The sequence below is a fragment of the Hemitrygon akajei genome, chromosome 25 (assembly GCF_048418815.1).
Source record: "Hemitrygon akajei chromosome 25, sHemAka1.3, whole genome shotgun sequence".
Lineage (NCBI taxonomy): Eukaryota > Metazoa > Chordata > Chondrichthyes > Myliobatiformes > Dasyatidae > Hemitrygon > Hemitrygon akajei.
The window spans coordinates 48,634,073-48,656,869 of NC_133148.1; the positions used below are offsets into that span (position 1 = coordinate 48,634,073).

The 22,797-nt window shown below is 43.8% G+C and overlaps 1 protein-coding gene across 1 annotated transcript in view; it reads left to right on the forward strand.

Annotated features, from left to right (window-relative positions):
* Nucleotides 1-6,501: 6,501 nt before the first annotated feature.
* Nucleotides 6,502-22,797, forward strand: part of LOC140716290 (immunoglobulin mu heavy chain-like) — a 115,233-nt gene continuing 98,937 nt past the window's right edge. The window contains exons 1-2 of the mRNA XM_073028892.1: nt 6,502-6,517; nt 8,425-8,791. Coding sequence (XP_072884993.1) covers nt 6,502-6,517; nt 8,425-8,791 — 383 coding nt within the window. The remainder of the gene's footprint in view (nt 6,518-8,424; nt 8,792-22,797) is intronic.

Below are 22,797 nucleotides of genomic sequence, written 5' to 3' on the forward strand. Positions count from 1 at the left end.
ACTCCGTCGATAGCGTTGGTGAAAGTGGAGTACCATGCACGGTAATTTTCAGGTTTATCGTCGAACCGGTATAGTCCTGAAGTGACGAGATCCCGTCGTGCGAAATACCGTGCTGCGGATTCGTCTGCAAGTGGCGTGCGGGCTGAGGGAACATGTCCACAGGTACATGACTGAGGGCGTACATCTGTTATGGGATTTGCTGGTCTGGACTCAGTCTTTGCCTCTCTTCTCCCCAAATCCGGTAAGTTCGGTGTCGAGAAGTACTTGTCGTGAGCCCTTGCATTCCTGGGTTCATCGCGGAGTTGCGAGGGTAAATTATCTTCCTCGGATGGACGTGATGCCGTCGGGCCTCTCCAAGACTCCTCGTGAAGTGGGACGTTATCGAATAAGTAAAGAGAGGAAGAAAGAGTCTTCCATTCCATTTGAGATTGGACATAGTCCCTTGTACGTTCCAATCCGATCTTTTCTGAGGTAGATTTTCCGTCCTTCGGATCATGCATTTCTTCGGCGTCTTCTATTAACTCTGCTTCCACCTCGGCAGCTGCTGCTTCTCGTTCTAGCTTCAGCGCTTCTAACCGTGCCTCTACCCTTTTCCTTTCCAATTCGTTTTCGGCTTCTCTGGCAGCCTTTTCCTTCTGGTTTTCGGCTTCTCTGGCAGCCGCTTCGGCTTCTCTGGCAGCCTTTTCCTTCTGGTTTTCGGCTTCTCTGGCAGCCGCTTTCATCTTTACTTCTAATTCTTCTTTGGCAAAGCGCGCTCGCACCTTGGCGGCTTCTGCTTTCGCTCTTGCTTGGGTGGCCTTACTTGATGCCCTACTGCCCCTATCGCAGGATGACGATGACTTTGACAACGACTTGATGCTGGATCGGGTTGACATGGCTGCACTTTAAACACCTGATAATGCCGCTTTTTCACTGTAACGTTCTCGCTCGGGTGTGAAGTAACGCCGAGGTAAATGTCGAGATAAACCAGAATCAATGCAAACGAGACCGCAGTAAGATTAACCATTTACTGTTCACTCTTCACATTAACGCATGGTGAAAACTGTTGAAAAACAATACAAGATTGGTACAGTGTTTGTTCCCTTCTAAATATCACATTTACTTGTGAATTTTCTCTCAGAATCCCATTCTCCTGCCTTCTTTCAACACCTACTAATCAACAAACTATCAACATCTGTCAAAAAAAAAAATCAGTGACCTGGCCTCCACATCCACGTGTGGCAACAAATTCCGCAGATTCACCACCATCTGACTAAAAAAATTCCTCCTCATGTCCATTCTAAATAAACATCCCTGGTATTCAGAGAGCCGTGCACTCTGCTCCTGGACTCTCCCACTATGGGAAACCAGCTCTCCATATCTACACAATCCAGGCCTTTCAAAATTTGATACATTTCAATGAGATCCCCCCCCCTTTCTTGAAAATTCCAGTCAGTACAGGCCCAGAGCATTCAAATTCTCCTCATACGACAACACTTACATTCCCAAAATCATTCTCGTGAACCTCTTCTGAACCTCCTCCAACACGTGCATCTTTTCTCAAATAAAGGATCCAAAACTGCTCAAAGTGCTCACCAATGCCTTACAGAGCCTCAGCATTACTACCAACTCAACCTGCAAGTTAACATTTATGGAGCCCTGCATGAGGACTCAGAAGTCCCCTTGTATCTCCGATTTTTGAATTTTCTGCTCATTTAGAAAGTAGTCTGAACTTTTGTTCCTTTTACCAAAGTGCATGGCCATACATTTCCTGACACTATTCCACTGGCCAATTCTTTACCCATTGTCCTAATCTGTCTAAGTCCTACTGCAACCTGGCTGCTTCCTCAACCCTACCAGCCCCTCTACCTATCTTCGTATCATCTGTAAACTTGGCCATTAAGTCATTCAGTCCATCGTCCAAATCATGAACGTGTAATGCAAAAAGAATTGGTCCCAACACTGACCCCTGTGGTACAGCACTTCTCACCAGCAGCCAACCAGAAAAGGCTCCCTTCATTTCCACCCCTTGTCTCCTGCCACTCAGTCAATCCACTGTCCATCCTTGAGAAACAACTTCTTCCCAGCTGAGGTCAGGCTAACTGTCCTATAATTTCCTTTCTACCGCCTCACTCCCTTCTTGAAAAGTGCAGTGATATTTGCAATCTTCTTGTCCTCCAGAACCATGCCAGAATCTAGTGATTTTTGAGAGATCATTATCAATGCCTCCACACTCTCCCCAGCCACCTCTTTCAGAACCCTGGTATGTGGTCCAGGTGACATCCACCTTCAGAGCTTTCAGCTTCCCAAGCACCTTCTATAGAAACAGCAATTGCACTCACTTCATCCTCTGATACTCTTGAACTTCCATCATATGTTAGTGAAGAAACATGTAAATATTCATTTAGTTCATTGGTTATTTCTTTGTCTCCCATCACCATTTCTTCAGCATCATTTTCCAGTGGTACTTTATCTATTCTTGCCTCTCTCTTTTACTCTTTATATATCTGAAAATATTTTTTGTATCCCACTTGATATTAAACAACAGCTTACCTTCGTATTTCCTTCCTGATGGCTTTTTTAGTTACTTACTGTTGGTTTTTAAAAGCTTCCCGATCCTCTAACTTCCCACTCATTTTTTGCTCTATTATATGCCCTGTCTTTTGCTTTCATGTTGTTTTGAACTTCCCTGGTCACTCACGGTTGCAACATCCTGACTTTAGAATACTTATTTTTCTTTGAGATGTATCCAACCTGCACCTTCCAGATTGCTCCCTGAAACTCCAGTCATTGCTGTTCCTTGTTAGTATCCCCTTCTAATCAACATTAGCCAGCTCCTCTATCATGCCTCTATAATTCCCAACAGTATCATGCCTCTATAATGCCAGTATATATTATCTCCAGTGTAAAATTGGTATATCTGACCTCAGCTTTTCCCTTTCAAACTGCAGGGTGAAGCCTGTCATATTTTGATCACTGGCTCCTTAGGGTTCCTTTACCTTAAGCTCCCTAATCATATCTGATTCATTGTACAACATGCAATCAAGTGGGCTCATCACAAGCTTCTCTAAAAAGCCATCTTGTATGTATTCTACAAATTTCCTCTCTTGGAATCCAGCACCAATTTGATTTTTCAAGTCTTCCTGCATATTAAAATCCCTCATGGCCATCATAACATTGCCCTTTTAATACACATTTTCTATCTCCAGTTGCAATTTATAGCCAACATCTTGGCTACTTTTCAGAGGCTTGTATATAATTCCCATCAGAGTCATTTTACGTTTGCAGTTTCTTACATCCACTCACAAGGATTCTATATCATCCAATCCTATGTCACCTATTTCCAATGATTTGATTTATTTTTTTTTAATCAACAGAGCCACCCCACTCCCTCTGCCTGTCCTTTCAAAATCATGTGTATCCTTGGATGTTAAACTCCCAACTATGACCATCATCCAGCCATAAATCAGTGATGCCAACAACATCACAACTACCAATCTCTAACGGTGCTTCAAGATAATCTATCTTATTCCATATATTGTATTTAAATATAACACTTTCAGTCCTGAATTCATCACTTTTTTTATTTGGCCTCCTGTTACACTGACTGCAATTTTGCCTTTCATCTGCCTGTCCTTCCTCACAGTCTCTCTAAACACTGCATCCAGTTATATAACAACTGCCCTATCCTCAGCCCTATCACTCAGCTTCCCATTCCCCTGCCAAATTAGTTCAAAACCTGCCTTAAAGTTCTATAAATCCTGCCTGCAAGGATATTGGTCCCCTTCAGGTTCAGGTGTTAGCTGTCCTTCATGTACAAATCAGTCCTTCCCCAGAAGAGATCCCAAATGATCTAGAAATTTGAAACCCTGCTCCCTGTACCAATTCCACAACTGTGCATTCATCTGCCATATCATCATTTTCTTACCCTTGATGGTGCATGGGATAGGCAGCAGTCCAGAGATTACCACCCTGGAGGTCCTGCTTTTCAGCTTGCTAATCAACTCCCTGTATTCTCTCTTCCAGACTTTCTCTCTTTTCCATCCTGTCATTGGTACCAATATGTATCACACCTATGCTGGAAGAACTCAGTAGGTCAGGCAGCACCCATGAGAAAAGAGTAGCCAACGTTTCGGGCCGAGAAGGGTCCTGATGAAGGGTCTCGGCCTGAAACGTTGGCTGCTCTTTTCTCACGGATGCTGCCTGACCTGCTGAGTTCTTCCAGCATTGTGTATGTATTCTTTGATCCACAGCATCTGCAGTTGTATTTTTGTGTTATGTATCACATCTTCCAGCTGTTCACCTTCCCCTTTAGAATGCTGTGGACCTGATCTGAGACATCCCCGACTCTGGCAGCTGTGAGACAACATACCATCTTCATGTCTGCAGAATCTGCTGTCTGGCCCTCTAATTATGGAATCCTCAATTACTACTGCACTCCTCTTACCCCCAAACCCCACCCTTTCCTGAGCCACTGAAACACTTTTAGTGGCAGAAATCAGGTCACCGTGGCTGCCCCCAATAGGTTGTTTCCCAACAGTATCCAAAGCATTTTAATTATTATTGAAGGGAACAGCCACAGGGGTTCTCTGCACTGGCTGCCTCTTTCCTTTCCCTCTACTGACAGTCACCAGGTACCCATCTCCTGTAACTTAGGGCTGACTACCTTACTATTGCTCCTATTTATCACCTCCTCATTTTCCCTCAAGAGCCAAAGGTCATTGAGCTGCAGCTCCAATTCCTTTGGACAGTCTCTAAGGAGCTGCAGCTCGGTGCACTTCATACAAATGTATTTAACAGGGAAACTGGATGTCTCCAAACGTTACCACATCTCATACAACAAACATACCACCAACTCTTGACCCATTCTCAGAGCAATTAGCTGTGTACCAAGTGGGAAAAAAAACTTACCTGAAACTTCCTTAAAGCATCCACCTGTGCTTGCCCACACCTGATTACAAGGAAGGCTTTTGAGCTAAACCTGACCACTCTCACACTGGCCAATCCCACAGTGGCCACTCACACAATGGCTGCCCCATTTACAGCTCACTTCTCTTTATTGGCCCCTGACGAGTGCTATCGAAGCAGACTGAATCGCTATGATTGCAGCCCACTGAAAAGTCCTGAATACACCCAAACTCTTTTTAAACCGTGTGCTGCAACATCAATGGATGACCTGTCCCTCACGAGTTGCAACCCGACAAAAAATAAGTGGTAAAGTGAAGAGCAAAGAAGGTTATCAAAGCTACAGTGGCTCCTCGTTCAGCTCCGTAAGAGGGCTGAAGTGTGGCAAATGGGAGTTCCATTCAGGGAAGTGCAAGGTGCAATACTTTGGAAAGTTAAACCAAGATAGGAGATTCACAGTGAATGAAAGGTTCTCGGTGTGTACTGTGGAACAGAGGGACTTTGGAGTTCAAGTACACGGTTTACTGAAAGTGGAGTCACAGGTAGACAGGGTGGTGATGAAGTCTTTTGTTATACTGTTCTTCATCAGTGAGAACACTGTGTATGGAAGTTTGGAACACATGTTGTGATTGTAGAAAGTGCTGGTGAGGTTGTATTTGGAGTATTGTGCTCAGTTTTTATTGATGCTCCTGGAGAAAAGATGTTATTAATCAGAAAAGAGTACAGAAATGATTTACAAGAATGTTGCCATGACTGAGTTGAAGGGAAACATTGTCTAGGCTCAGACTTTCCTTGGAGTGAATATACAAATTACAGAAAATATGATTTGTATCTTGGAGTCACAGTCACTGTGGAGGTCAATGTAAATAGTGAGATTGGATATGTTTCTGTTACTGTGCTTGGTTATAAAATCTCTAATAATCTGTAACTTCCTCAGCTCTGGTGAAAACCTTTGATTTGTAGGAGACTGAGTGGAGATTTTGTAGGGATGCAAACAACCAAGAGGGCAATGGATAGGAAAAGTTCCCACAAAATGCTGTCAAGGTGACCAGCTTGAATGGACATCTTGGTCAGCATGCAGGAGATGCGCCAAAGGGCCAGTTTCCACACTCTTTGACCCTCTCACTCCACAAATGCAAGTGTAATTTACAGTGGTCAATTAACCTATCAACAGGCAGGCATTTAGGATATAGAGGGATGTCATATTTCAATGTGATGTATTCATCTGAAGAGCTCCTGCAAACTCAGTAACTCCTGAGGCTCTGGAACCCTCCTGTGCACTGTTTCACCCACATCTTCCACCCTCTCTCTCTGGCTGATACTCTGACCCCCAGTGGTTGTCTGTTAGTATTACAACAGTCTGTTTGACTGAGTTAGTGTCATCTGGCCAAATTGACTTCAGTTCAGACACAAGCGTCTGTAGATCCTGGGACCTGGAGTGGCACACAATCTAAGGATGATTTAAATATCTCAGGGATTTGACAGTTTCAACTGGGTTACAAAAGGACAGAATTAAATTACTAAAGTAAAGAAAACCTGCTTATGTTGCAAATCAAGAGGAAAATCTCTTGCCAGCACTGGACAAGCAATATACATTTTACATCAGCAGTGGCGGGAATGGACTGGAATGTCGGTGAGTAGACCATATACATCTCCAAATGTACCAACTCGTGGATGCCAATGATCAAATCAACACAACTGTAAAATAACAAAAACAGAGTCCAATGAACAAGAGCTCAGATCACTGCTCTATTGAAGAAGTTCTATAAATGCAAATTATTGCAGGGAAATTAATGTATTGACAGAAAAAGACATTGAGAGAAAGCAGGGATTGTATAAATATCCTTTCAGTGAGATACTAACTGATGAATGGAACCCCTGCCATTTCCGTGTCTGTCACTTTCAATGTGACATATTCATCTAAAGAGCTCCTGTAATCTCAGGACCTCCTAGCACAGTGGAATCCTCCTGTACACTGTTTCACCCACACAGTCCAGCAGCGTTTCCGTGCCTGACTGTTACTCTGACGCCCAGAGACTGTCGGTTACTATTACAGCAGTCAGTTTAACTGAAGGCTGAATATCTGGAGTAGTTCCTCTGACCCCTAGTGGTTGCAGTTATTATTGCAGGGTAATACTTTGATGGAATCAAATCGACTTCAGACAAAATTGGCATCTGAACTCCAACATAAGAATGAAATCATGACTGAGGGACAAATAACTACACATGTTACAAATAAGAGATAAAAACTACTGAAATTACCGGACAGTCAGTCAATGTGGAGAGAGAAACAAACTAGTATCACAATCACATCACCAGAGCTGAGAAAAATCAGACATTTAGTGGTTGAAAATCGAGTGCAGTTGCAGAAAAAAATCTCACTCTGTCCTCTACTCACTCTCCACGGTGACCAAGGGACCTTGTGAATAAATTCACACAGGCACTGTTACTCCTTCTTCCTTAAAATTTGCTTGGCAGAAATAAATTCCCTCATTGGTGTTGGGGAGTTTTGAATGAAAGACGTGTACGATAGGAGAAAGAAAAGGGGACAGTGGGGGAGAAGTTTACCATAAATTGCAGAATTCAATATTCATGCCACTGGATTGTAGATAACCAGACTGGAATATGAGGTTCTGTCCCTCACGCTTGTGTTTGGCCTCAGCATGACAGTGAATGATGTGAAAGCCAGACAGGTTGATGTGGCAATGGGGAAGGGGATTGAAATAGTTTCCAAGTGGGAGTTATCAATGGCCATGTTGCCCGGAGTGCAGATGCTCCTTAAAACAATTCCCTCATCGGCAATTATGTCACCTTGAGAGCACTGAATGCAATAGTCAACAATGGATGAGGTGCATGGAAGCCTGAGCCTCACTGGAAAGACTGATTAGGTGATTGGATGGTGGTGATGAGAGAAGGGGATGGATATTACACCATTGCCGGCTGCAGGGGAAAATCTGGACTATTATCCATTTCTCATACTAACCAGCACATGGCATCATGAGTAATCCAGTGAGCATTACCCTTGAGGTCCTGCGTTTTAAGTTCATACCCAACTCCCTATTCGCATTCTGCAGGATCTCAGCCACTGTTTGTCCCAACATATACCTGCTTGTGAGGGGAATGGCCACAGGCCTGTACGACATGGCCTGTACTGAGTGTATTCTCCCCATACTTCCCCATCTATCTGAAGTATGCACTTTGGGTCTGACCACCTCTGTGAATGTCTCATCTCTGTAGCACCCAGTTTCCCAGATGATACTCAGTACCTGCAGATCCAGCCTCGAACAACAAAATAAACGTCTATTTATTGTCTAAACACCCAGCATATAATCTGAGTTCAGTCACCAGCCTGTGTATTCACACTCCACACTAGTCCGCCTGTCATACAACAACCTCTCCATCTCCACCCACCAAGTGTTCATACGTCAAACAATCAGAACCTCTTCCAACACCACACCACTGTCCGGTCCGAGACGCGAGGAAATGAATGTTTCCCGAATTGTGTTGTCTGGTTAATCTTTGTGCACGCCTCCGTCAAAGGGCTTCTTCAGTCACCGGACACGACAGCTCAGCGCTGGCGTCTCCTTTCTCCCGCCGCTGCGGTTGTGCCGTTGGAGGGATTCGCGCTCTCGGCTCCTCTTCACATGTCTTTACTCTTCAACCAATCGCACCCTCGCTTTCTCCCGCGCTTTGACCATTTGCCGAGTGCTCACTTCCCCCCAGCTCGCGCGGACACCGGGAGTTTGAATCTTCAATCAGCGGTTAAAGAAGCAGTAGCTGGAGCGGTCACACGTCACCTCCAGGCCGATCCTCCAATCAGAGCTTGCCGCTACCCGCGCACCCAACCCGACTCTCTTCTCGAATCTTCCTTTTTTTCCGGCAACCAAACATGTCTCCCCGTCCTCTGGTGAGAATCTCGACAACCCAAGCTCGAGCTCGCTGCCAACAGACACCCCCACGTGATGGCCGATCATCCAATCACTGCTTAAGGACCGACCCGCCCGAGCTTCGGCCGTTGGGTTTGGAATACACGGTCACGTTCTCAGCCGTTGATAAGACCGGTCGGCGGATGCAAAGAAATCGTGAAGTGAAGTTCAGTAGTCAAAACGTGAGATTCCCGTTAAGTCTGGTTGTCTCCATGTTGTTTAGGTCTCGGATAAAGTAGGTTGGACCTTGATGTTACCAGCACCTGGGGTTCAGGCGAAAGTCAGCTGAGGAACATGTATACATGTCGTCAGGAAGGAGAGCCTCTTCTACTTCGGTTGGATTAGCTGTGAAAATAATCTGGATGTCTCTACCAAAGGCTGTTTTGGAAAACTTGAAAGTCTCATGGCCCTGTACCTGATTGTAAGCTGGAGTCAGCATGTTCCTGACACCTGATAGATAGCATTGTCTCCGGGACAAGGAACATTAAGAGTGTTGGAATGATAGGTGATAGCAGCTGGACAGACCAGTCACTGAGAATCACTAACAGAATAGTGTGGAAGAAAGTTGATTACCAATTAAATCTGAGCTGGCTGTAATCAAGAGAAAACCAGCATGTCTCCCTGTCTTGTCTCCCATCATTCTGCACTTTGTCTTCCTCTCAATTTTCCATTTCCCCTTTGAATATCACAATTGGATCAGCTTCCTCTACCAGGCTCACCAGTGATTTCTAGACACAACCCTCTCACTGCATAAAACATTCCTTCCTGATGTGACTCTGATCCTTTCATCACCTCACTCATTCCACACCCTCTACATTCACCAATGACAACAATTTCTGTCTTCATCCATTTTGACTCTGATTATAAATACCTTCATGGATACCCTTTGACATCATCCTTTGCAAACAAAGCAATTCCAACTGTTCTATTTTCCACATGTCATGTCCATCATCTCTAGAATCATTCTAATATTCTCTAATGTTTTTTCATTGGCCCGCTGATATTGTGTTTTGATTGGACATAATACTCTGCTGTGGCATAATCAGTATCTCACACCCTTCCTTCCCTCTTACATCCTGATTATTTGGGCTGTAAAGGGATGACAAATAAATGAGATGATGTCATCAGCAGGTTACCTGTACATTTTGGCTGTTCTTGCTGTGGAGATGGTGTGAATATTATATACTGTCTGTTATAGTATATACTGACTGTTAGTTGCTTAAGGGTGGGGCTCACATCATTGTTGGTGTCTATGAGGTGGGTGAAATGACAATGCAGGAGCAGACATCTGTTTCCAATTGCAGATGGTGTATGTCATACAGACAGGAGCATTCCCAATGGCCTGAGTATGGTTGTCCTCCATTGTGCCAGAGTTTGCAGTGTGGGAGTTGTGACAGGGACATACTCCCTGTACACCCATAACTGTGTGGCCAGGTACAGCTCCATTAATGAGTTGGTGCTGTACCTGACCACACTGTTATGGGTGTACAGGGAGTATGTCTGTGACAATAGGTGCATCTCAGGTGTCAGTGCTTGGTTATTTGTTGTTTGTCATCTGCATCAAAGATTTTGATACAAATGTACAAAACATGGTTAGTACATTCACAGCTGACATTAAAACAAAGGGGAAAGTGAATTGTGAAGAAGATTATAAACGTTACAGGCATATGTTGATTAGCTGAGTAAATGAGCAGAGGAGTGGCAACTGGATTTTAATTCAGATAAGTGTGAGGTGTTGCATTTTGTAAAGTCAAACTAAGATGGGACTTTCACAGTAAATGGTGGGAACCTGGACAGTGTTGTGGAACAGAGGGACTTTGGATTGAAAGGACATGGTTCACTGAAAGTGGAATCAGAAGTAGATAGGATGGTGAATGCTGCCCTTCATTAGACAGATCATTGAGTGTGAATGTTGGGAGGTCACAGTGCAGTTCTTCAAGGCATCTGTGAGGCTGTACTTAGAGAATTGTGTTCATTTTCAATCAGTAAGCTGCAGAAAAGATGCCATTAAACTAAATAAGTGCAGTAAAGGTCCTGATGAAGGGTCTTAGCCCAAAACGTCGACAGTACTTCTCCTATAGATGCTGCCTGGCCTGCTGTGTTCCACCAGCATTTTGTGTGTGTTGCAGAAAAGGTTTACAATGATGTTGCCAGGACTCAAGGGACTATGTTATGGGGAGAGGTTCGACAAGCTAAGGCTATATTCCTTGGAGTGCAGGAGACTCAGAGGCAATTTCATAAAGATGCATAAAATTACGAGGGGCACAGCTGTGGTAAATGAACAGTCTTTTACCTGAAATTGGAGAATCAAGAACTAGAGTGCAAAGTTTTCAGTTGAGAGATGTAAAATTTAATAGGAACCTTAAGGCTTTTAAAAGCAGAAATGGCAGAAAGTGTGGAATAGGCAACCAGAGGAAGGGGTTGAGTTAAGTAAATAACAACTTTTAAAAGGACTTGGTCAGGTTCATGGAGAGGATCATTTTGGAAGGTTATGGGCCAAACACTGGAAAATGGGACTAACTTCGATCGACACCTTGGTTGGTATGGATGACTTGTGCTAAAGGCCTGTAGAACACTATCAATCTACACTGAGGACAATTTACATTAGCCAATAAACCTACTGACAAGCATGTCTTTGGGGTGTGGGTGGAAACCATGTTGCAGTGTGACAATTCACCTGAAGAATTCCTGTAGTCTCAGGACCTCCTGTCACAATCATCCTGTCCACTGTTACACCCAAAACCAACAACAACCCCTCTCTGTCTGTCTGTAACACTGACACCCTGTGGCTTGAGTTTGCTATTACAGCAGCCAGTTTGACTGAATCCTCAATACCTTATTTCAGAGGTGTTGCTCTGACCCCCAGTGGTTGAAGGTTGTCACTACAAGATACCAAATGCTTTCCGTCAAGTCAACTTCAATCCAGACTCAAGAAACTGCAGATACTGGAATCCAGAGCAACGCACAATCTGCTGGAGAAACACAGTGATTTCAGCAGCATTAATGGCTGGAAAGAAACTGTTGAATCCCTATATCAGGTCAGTTCAAATTAGCATCTGGGCTACCACAGGCAGAATGTAACCATCACCAAAGCAAAATGAATCCAAACTCAGGTTGGAGGAACAACACCTTATATACTGGCTGGGTAGCCTCCAACCTGATGGCATGACCATTGACTTCTCTAACTTCCGTTAATGCCCCTCCTCTCCTTCTTACCCCATCCCTGACATATTTAGTTTTTTGCCTGTTCTCCATCTTCCTCTGGTGCTTCCCCCACCCCTCCTTTCTTTCTCCTGAGGCCTCCCGTCCCATGATCCTTTCCCTTCTCCAGCTCTGTATCACTTTTTCCAATCACCTTTCCAGCTCTCAGATTCACCCCACCCCCTCTGGTCTTCTCCTATCATTTCGCATTTCCCCCTCCCCCAACTACTTTCAAATCTCTTAGTATCTTTCCTTTCAGTTAGTCCTGACGAAGGGTCTCGGCCCGAAACATCGACAGTGCTTCTCCTTATAGATGCTGCCTGGCCTGCTGTGTTCCACCAGCATTTTGTGTGTGTTGTTGTTTGAATTTCCAGCATCTGCAGATTTCCTCGTGTTTGCAAAATAAAACCTGCTCAGGTTAGGTTGCAGAGAAAAAATACTCTTGAAACACCAGACAGACAATATCCGCAGTGCATCATTGGTGGAAGGACTGAAATGGAGTGTAGCTGGGCAGACTGTGTACATCACCAAATTTGCCAACTCATGAGATGTCAATGAGCACGTTCACTCTCGTGTAAAATAGCAAACGAAGCAAAAGAATTACTAACGTTGAGTCCCATGAGCAAGAGTTCAGATCAAATCCACATTGAAGCTACTTTCTAAAAGCACGGGGTTGCTGCTGGCTGATCTAGTCCAGTTATTTGGCACTGAAGATTTTTCATGGACACAAATAAGCCACTGGTATCCTTAATGAAGAACAGGGGCTGATTGAAAAGACAGTCTGTTTCAGATTGGAAAGTGGGAGAGCAGAAACAGTGAGACAGGCAGTGTGGTGTGAAGAACAGAAATCACACACAAATTGTATGAAATAAAATGATGTGACTTGCAGGTTTTGAAACCCTGGCAGCTTTATACAGGGGAAGCTGCAAAGAGGGAGAAGGAGAGAGAGTCAGAATGGGAATGGAGAGAAAGAGTGATGGGGAGAAGAAAGAATGAGTGAGATGGTGAGAGAATGGATCAGATATATGTGAACCTGAAGCAGAGAAGACAAAGGAGAAGAGACTGAAGGAGAGAGAAAATAAAATCAGAGATCAAGAAAGAGATTGACCAAGAGAATAATGGAAATGGAAAGAAATAAGGAGAATGAGTGGGAGGGGGAATGATGTCTGATGGGCATAGACACCAGGAGAAAGCATGGATTGTACAGAATGCCATTGTAGAGCCCTGCACTGTCTGCAAGGTACCAACTGGTGAATGAATCTCCTGTCATTTCCATGTCTGAATTTTCCATGTGACATATTCATCTGAAGATCTGCAGTGAATCGGGACCTTCTGGCACAGTGGAATCCTGCTGTGTCCTGTTTCATCCACATGGTCCAGTGGCCCCTCTGTGCCTGTTACACTGAGACCCAGACTGTCAGTTATTGTGAGCGGCCAGATTGGGTGGTGTTCCTCTGACTCCCATTATTTGCAGGTTAATATTGCAAGGTACCAAATTGTTTCAACACCATGCGCTTCCAGAAGACCCGCTGTATTTTCTGGCAAATAAAGATCTCCAACACACCCTAATCCTTCAGTTTCATGAAGAGGACATTGCCATAATCACCATGAGGAAACGTAGGATAGGGTTTGGGAACATGATGAGGCCAGCTCCATCATCAACATGAACGATGGAGGACACACAGGAGACCAAAGACAACTTGACACCATACCATAGAGGCAGAAAGGAGGAACCAGAACTACAGCTGGGGCACAATAGAGAAGATGACCAAGTACCAACAGGGATGGAAGACCTTCATTGCTGCAGTAAATGCCAGCAGCATAATAGAATAGTACACCACATTACAGGCCCTTCGGCCCACAATGTTGTGTCGACCCTCAAACCCTGCCTCCCATATAACCCCCCCACCTTAAATTCCTCCATATACCTGTCTAGCAGTCTCTTAAACTTCACTAGTATATCTGCTTCCACCACTGACTTAGGCAGTGCATTCCACACACCAACCACTCTCTGAGTAAAAAACTTTCCTCTAATATCCCCCTTGAGCTTCCCTCCCCTTTCCTTAAAGCCATGTCCTCTTGTACTGAGCAGTGGTGCCCTGGGGAAGAGGCACTGGCTATCCACTCTATTTCTCTTAATATCTTGTACACCTCTATCATGTCCCCTCTCATCCTCCTTCTCTCCAAAGAGTAAAGCCCTAGTTCCCTTAATCTCTGATCATAATCCATACTCTCTAAACCAGGCAGCATCCTGGTAAATCTCCTCTGTACCCTTTACTAATGGGCAATAAGTAAATGAACTTCAGTCCAAATTGGCATGTGAGTTACAAAAGGCAGAATGAAATTCTCACTGAGGGAAACTGATCGCATATGTTGCAAATCATAGATAAAATACATGAAAACACTTGACAGCCATTACCTATGGAGAGAGAAACAAAGCAGTATCTTAAATCAAAACATATCTCTGGAACTGAGGAAGTTACAGATTTAATAAAGTTCAAAGTAAATTTATTAGCAAAGTTATGTCACCATATCAAGTTGAATCAAATCAAGTTTAATTACCATTCAACCATACATGGATACAGCTGAATGCGACAGCATTCTTCTGGGTCCAACGTGCAAAATATGCAAGCACATACAAAATAGCGAGGAAGGAAAAAAAGACATAGTCACGCAAGAAAACACATTTTTAGTCCAAAACCCTGAGCGACAATTCCTGCAAACTGATGATTCCCAGCAACTCAGCCTGTCATTCCACAGATTGAACACTAGAGGGCAGCACTGGCGGGGGCGTCAAACGCCCAAATGAGCATGGACACCACACTACACAACCTCCAGTGTCTCCTCTCCTAGACTGCAACAGCATGCAAGCCCTCGATGAGGCCTAGTCCTTGCTAAAACAAAGGTTATGTTGTTGCCTGACCGTCCGTCTTTCCACCAAAAAGGCAATCAATATCCAACAGGGTCTTGGAATTGCAAGAGAAGTGTTCAAGACAGTCACTCAAGGTTTCACTGCACACCCCCTTCACACCAATGCCTTCGAGTAGCAGGCAGCAGCACAGGTCAGGTCCTCCAAACACAATCTGGCTCCTCCAGCCCATTGACCTGCTTCTTCTCTGACCTGCTGGCTGGCCTCTCCTCCTCTGAACCACAGACCAGCTCCTACGACACTCTGGCCAGCTACTGTGAACAATGAGCAGCTCACTGATGTGCTAGACCTGCTGTACCCAGAGTTCTTAGAGTCCAATATAGTTATATACAATCCTGAGATTGACTTTCATGCAGGCATACTCAATAAACCTCTAATAGAATAATAGTCATAATAGAATCAATAAAAGACTGTAATAACTTGGGCATTCAACCAGTGTTCAAAAGACAAAAAAAAAGAATAATAAGAAATAAGCAATAAATATTGAGAAAATGAGATGAAGATTCCTTCAAAATGAGTCCATACCTTGTGGGAACATTCAGTGATGGGGAAAGTGAGGTTGAGTGAATTTATCCCCTTTAGTTCAAGAGTCTGATGGCTGAGGAGTAATAACAGTTACTGAACCTGGTGGTGTGAGTCCGGAGGCTCCTGTACATTCTTCCTGATACCAGCAGCGAGGAGAGAATATGTCCTGGATGGTGGGAGTCCCTAATGATGGATGCTGCTTTCCTGCAACAATGTTTCATGTAGATGTGCTCCCTTGTGGGGAGGACTTCACCCGTAATGGATTGGGTTATATCCATTACTTTTTGTAGGATTTTCCAATCAAGGGCATTGATGTTTCCATATCAGGCTGTGATGCAGCCAGTCTGTGTGGATTTAATAGTTGAAAACTAAATACAGCAGCAGAAATGTATCCATCTCACTCTGATTTCCACTCTCCCTGGAGAGTGACTTTGGTCTCCTGTGCTTCTTCCATCCTTCAGGGATCCATAAATCTTGATGATGGAGTTGGCCTCATCACATTCCCAATTCATCTCCAAAGTTCCATCAAGGTGATTGTGGCCATGTTCTCTTGATGATACTGAAAGAGCAGGACATGGTTGGAGATCTTTCTTGCTCAGAAAATATACCGTAGATGTTCTTCTGGAGTCTCATGGTGTGAAAATAATTCTCTTCTCCTTCCTCTTTGCAGCTTCCCCTATATAAAGCTGCCAGGGTTTGAAAACCTGCTGGTCACATCATTTTATTTAATACAAGTTGTCTGTGATTTCTGTTTGTCACACAACTCTGCCTGTCTCACTGTTTCTGCTCTCCCACTTTCCGATCTGAAACAGACTGTCTTTTGACCAGGCCCTGTTCACTGAGACCCAGAGACTGTCAGTTATTATGAGCAGCCAGTTTGACTGAAGTGTCAATAACTGGAGGTGTTCTTCTGACATCTGCAACCACTAGGGCACAGAGGGACTGCTGAATAGTGTGGGATGAAACAGTGCACAGGAGGATTCCACTGTGTCAGGAAATCTGTGGCCAGGTACAGCACCAACTCATCGACGGAGCTGCAGTAAAAATATTCAACAGCTTGAAGTTCCTTGGCACTCATGTTACCAGCAACCTCACCAGTTTGCTTCACACTGATGTTGTGATCAAGAAAGTTCATTAGCATATTCCTTTTATTATGTCTCTGTATTAGTATGTCTGCCAGGATTCTCTCAAATTTCTACAGACTTGTGTAGAAAGCACTTGGACAAGTTGCATCACACTCCTGTAAAGGAACTGCTCTGCTGTTGACTATCTGAACCTGAAGATAGTGCTAAACACAGCCCAGTCCATCAGAGGCTTGTTAATTCCTCCCATCCAGTCAGCCCTCACGGTGCATTGCCTCAGGAAGACTCGTGGTGTTGTCAAGGATGCATACCATGCTGACCATTCCCCTTTCAGTCTGCTACCTTCTGGAGAATGTTGAGAAGCTGGAAAACTGGAATACCCAGACTGAAGAACATCTTTTCCCCTTGATATCAGTCTCCTGAGCTGATCAATTCTTTCACATCTCCTTCCTGGTGGTGTTGCCACGTTCTCATACCATTCTCTTCTTTATTCTGTTTCTGTCACTGTAGTGTGTTGTTTTGTGGCATTACCTCCCACTGCACAACAATCCCTGTACCATTGTGCTGTTTCTCTGCTTATAAATGTATTTCCTATCATCATGTTTATTGGTAGCTCTACCAGCTTCACGTGAAGAAGGAATTTGATTGCACCCTGGTGTACACGGCCATAAACCAACCTAATCTAATCTGAACTGTTTCATACCATTTCTGAGGGAAGTTCATCACAAAGCATTCATGCCTTGTCTTTAGCTCTCATGTGCTGGGCTCCACCCTCCTGGAAGTTGGTTCTATTGGAGTCGACTCATTTCTTTCACATTTAATAATCCATCATCGTTCACACCTGCATGTGGCAGGACTGCAGAGGCTTGATCTGATCTCTTCTTGATGGGACTGTTCTTTGTCCATTCTTTGCCTCTTTTGCTACTTTACAGATCTGTAGGTTTGATCGATGCCACCTCACGTGTTGGTACATTTGGTGATGTATACGGTCTGTCCACCCACACCCCAGTTCATTCCCTCCACCACTGATATACCGTGAATGCAGTGTATACTATCTACAAAATGTACCACACACTTAAGTGAAGATTCTGTGACAGCAACTCCCACACTGCAATCTCTGGCACAATGGAGGACAACTGTACTCAGGAGATTGGGAATGCTACTGTCTGTATGACATGCACCATCTACACTTGGATACAGATGTCTGCTCCTACATCGTCATTTCACCCACCTCATAGACACCAATACTGATGTTAGCTTCACCCTTAACCAACTAACAGTCTGGGTGTGCAAGTATCATATCACTGACAACGATCTGGAGTATTAACATTATTTCTCTATCACTGACAGACACAGAGATGTGAGACTTATATTCGTGACACTGTATGTAGTATTCACACCATCTCCACAGCAAGAACAGCCAAAATGTACACATAACCTTCTGATGATATCATCTCATTTGTTAGTAATCCTTTCACAACCTAAATAATCAGGATGTAAGAGTGGAAGGAAATAATGATGTAAATTCATATATAAAACTGATTCTGACAAAAGGAGAATCAGTTTTATATCTGTTTATATTATCCCTAAGTGTATTTGATCCATAATTCAGGACACAGTATCAGAGGAGGGATGAGTCACCCTGAGAAAATATTAGGATAATTCCAGGAATAATGGACATCAGTTAGACAATGGAGCAGCTGGAATTGTTTTGTTTGGAAAGGAGGAAGTGCAGGTAATATCTGTGAAGGTATTTCTAATCACAAAAATACCAAGATTCATCTCCAAGATTCAAGATTGTTTAATATGATTTCCTGAACACAAGTCTAAATGAAAACAAAATAATTGTTACTCTGGACAATAACACAAAAATGCAATAAGATAAAGAACACAATAATAATAAAAAACACCACAAATAATAATACATAAATAGGTTTTATTATTAGGTGGATTCATTTTATGTCCATAAAGTGATGGAAGGCTGCCCATAAGGTGGCTGAGAGGAAATAATATGGTAGTGGTAGTGGTGGAGTTAGTGGGTGGGGGGTGTTGATCACCCTTACTACTTGGGGAAAGTAACTGTTTTTGAGTCTAATGTTCCTGGCATGGATGCTGTGTAGCCTCGTTGATGGTGGATAAGCTGATGCAATGGACAGTTTTGACTACCTGTTGTAGAATCGTCCTCTCCGCTGCAGTGCAGTTGGTGGACCAGAAAAATCAGAATCAGAATCAGGTTCAATGTCACTGGCATATGTTGTGAAATTGGCTTTGCATCACCAAGTAGCTTGTTGTGATGCTCTCTACTGCACATCTGTCCAATGATGTGGGTGTGGATTTGCAAAGTCCAGCTCTCTTCATCCTCCTCAGAAATTTGCACTGGTGAGCTACCTCTATCATGTAGGATGAGTTTTGTGGACCATGAGAGGTTGTGTGTGATGTGCACTCTGAGGAGTTGGAAACTGTTTGCTGTTTACACTGCTGTGTCACCAGTGTAAAAGGGATGTGAGTGATGGGAGTTCTACTGAAGTTTTTCTGCTCACCCAATTGAATTAAGAGAAAAGGTTACATTTAGGTCAGAGTGAGAGATTTATAATGAAGCATTTGCAGGCTTTTGGCTTTTTCTGGTGGCCCAATCAAATCAAGAGAGGAGGTTGAATACTGTTTGGGGCAAGAGAATTTAAAAAGAGCATTCACATGCTTTTGACTTTTTCCAGTGGCCCCATCCAATCCCACTGTGAGAATTCTGGGAGATCTCCAGCATCCCGGATATTGGTGAATGGGGAGGATATAGAATTAGTGGTTTGACAGAAGGTCACAATAGGAAAGAATGATTTACCAAGTGATAGGCTTGTGTCTCGAAATCACTGGTGTGCCGATAGAGGAAGCTGATCCAATTGTGACATTCAAATGGGAAATGGAATATTCAAAGGAAGACAAACTGCAGAATAAGGGGAGAGACAAGAGAGAGAAATTCTGGTTTGTTCTTGAATATAACCACCATAGATTTAATAGGCAAATTGACGTTCTTCCACACTGTTCTATCAGTGATTAAGCAATTGTCCAGTTGCTATTACCTCCCATCATTCCAACACCCTTAATGATCCTTGCCCCAAAGACAATGGTATCTATTGGGCACCAGTGCTTGGATCAAATATGTTGTCTTGAGGTCATTCCCTTGTCTCTCCCAGTGCAGTTTTCTTGTGATGAGGAGTCCATGTTCTATGTATTTAATCAGGAACAGAATTCTCTTGAAGACAGAGACTGCAGATGTCAAAATCTGGAGGAAAATTTAAACTGCCAGATGATCTGAACAGGTCAGGCAACATCTATGGAAAGAAAGGGAGGGACAACATTTCAAGTGGACAGTCTGTATCGGGACAGATACAGGGTTCTTGTCCCACATGATTCTACTCAAGTTTACTTTACTTCTTGCATGTATATTACACTTTGCAAAAGGTTCTTTTTTCCTTTCTATTTCGCATATTAAAATTTTTAAAAAACTGCTTGTTTCCCATTTGAATTCAGGGTGGGATTTGCTCAAGTTTCAGAGGAAATCCTCACTGACCCCAGCTACAAATTTCAGAGCATTGATTGTGATGCCAGAAACACAAGATCACAAGACAAAGGAGCAGAAGTAGGCCATTTGGCCCATCGAGTCTGCTCCGCCATTCAATCATGAGCTAAACTATTCTCCCGTCTAGCTCCAATTTCCGGCTTTTTTCCCATATCCCTTGATACCCTGACCAATCAGATACCTGTCAATCTCTTGCTTAAAAACCTTCAGTGATTGGGCCTCCACAGCTGTATGTGGCAACAAATTCCATAAATCCACGACCCTCTGGCTAAAAAAGAATTCTCCTCATCTCTGTTTTAAATGGGTACCCTCTAATTCCAAGACTGTGACCTCTTGTTCTGTACTCACCCACCAAGGGAAACAGCCTTTCCACATCTACTCTGTCCAACCCTTCCAACATTCGAAATCTTTCTATGAGATCCCCTCTCATTCCTCTATACTCTAATGAATACAATCCAAGAGCCAATAAACGCTCCCCGTATGTTAGTCCCTGCATTCCAGGAATCATCCTAGTGAATCTTCTCTGAACTCTATCCAACATCAGCACATCCTTTCTAAGATAGGGGGCCCAGAACTGCACACAGTTTTCCAAATGGGGTCTCACCAGTGCCCCATAGAGCCTCATCAACACCTCCTTACTCTTATACACTATTCCTCTTGAAATGAATGCCAACATAGCATTCGCTTTCCTTACTGCCAATCCAACCTGCTGGTCATCCTTTAGGGTATCCTGCACTAGGACCCCCAAGTCCCTTTGCACTTCCGATTTTTGAATTTTCTCCCCATTTAAATAATAATCTGCCCGATTGTTTCTTCTTCCAAAATGTGCAACTGTACATTTCTCAACATTGTATCTCATCTGCCATTTCTATACCCACTCTCCTAAACTGACCAAGTCTCTCTGCAACCTTTCCATTTCTTCAACACTTCCTGCTCTTCCACTGATCTTGGTGTCATCCACAAACTTAGCCACAAAACCGTTTAATCCATAATCTAAATCATCACTATACAGTGTAAAAAGAAGAGGCCCCAACACCAACCCCTGCGGAACACCACTAGTGACCGGCAACCAACCAGAATAGGATCCCTGTATTCCCACTCTTTGCTTTCTGCCTATCAGCCAATACTCCACCCATTCCAATATCCTTCCTGTAATTCTATGGCCCTCATCTTATTAAGCAACCTCTTATGCAGCACCTTATCAAAGGCCTTTTGGAAATACAAATACACAACATCCACAGCCTCTCCCTTGTCAATCTCATATGAGATTACATTAAAAAATTCCAATAGGTCGGTGAGGCAGGATCTTCTCTTCACGTGGGTTACATTTTCCAGCCCCAGCGATTTATGACTCTCTTTTATTACCAAACGGTCTGTGGCAGAGACTGTTGGATCTCTGTTTACTTTCTGATCCTCAGTGTTTCCTGGGAGTCAAAACTGGCGAGCTGTCTTAATTCCAAGATTTCAGTTTATTTTAGAATGCAAGCAAACATACAAGTACAAAGCAAACTACAGAAAGAGCTGAGAAATGATGCCAAGAGTTGTATAGACAAAAGAGTGAAGAAGCCAGCACGTCACTTGTGAAAAATCACTCACTTTTATAGACAAGGTAAAGAAATTCCTTCGATAGAGAAAAAGCTTGCTAATAGATACACAATTAAAACAATTACATCACGTGGGTAATGTGCTGATACTTAGCTAAAGAAAAATGAGGAAGGTGATAAACCATTTGTTTAGTTGCTATACTATTTTCTGCCAGTGAGTGGCGATGAACATCCACATACTGTGACAAACAACTAACTTGTTAAAAAGAAAAATCTTTAAAAAACTATTATTAAAAATAGTGTTTTCTAACAATACGTACACAGCGCTGGAAGAACTCAGCAGGTCAGGCAGCATCCGTGAGAAAAGAGTAGCCAACATTTCGGGCCGAGACCCTTCATCAGGAATGGGGGGAAGAGAGGGCCGAAGCCCAGTAATAGAGATAGGGGAGAGGGTAGGGCTAGAGGCGCCTGGTGGAAAACCAATCAGAGGAAAGATAAAGGGGCGAGGGGATAAACATGAAAGAACTGTAGAGATAAAGGAGCAGAAAGTTGAAAGGGGAGAGAGGCAGAGAGGGACCTGGGATAGGGGGATGGGGAGGGAATTACCGGAAATTGGAGAATTCAATGTTCATACCACCAGGCTGGAGGCTACCCAGACGGTAGATGAGGTGCTGCTCCTCCAGCCTGAGTTTGGCCTCATCATGGCAGTAGAGGAGGCCATGTATGGACATATCTAGTTGGGAATGAGAGGTAGAGTTGAAGTGGGTGGCAACTGGGAGGTCCTGTCTATTGTGACGGATGGAGCGGAGGTGCTCGACGAAGCGGTTCCCCAATCTGCGTCGGGTCTCGCCGATGTAGAGGAGGCCACACCGGCAGCACCGGATGCAATAGACAACTCCAGCAGACTCGCAGGTGAAGTGTGCCTCACCTGGCAGGACTGTCTGGGGCCCTGAATGGTGGTAAGGGGGGAGGTGTGGGGACAGGTGTAGCATTTGCACTTACAGGGATTAGTGCCAGGTGGGAGTTCTGTAGGAAGGGACATGTGGAACAGGTAGTCACGGAGGGAACGATCCCTGCGAAAAGCTGAGAGGGGTAGTGAGGGAAAGATGTGCTTGGTGGTGGGGTCCTGTTG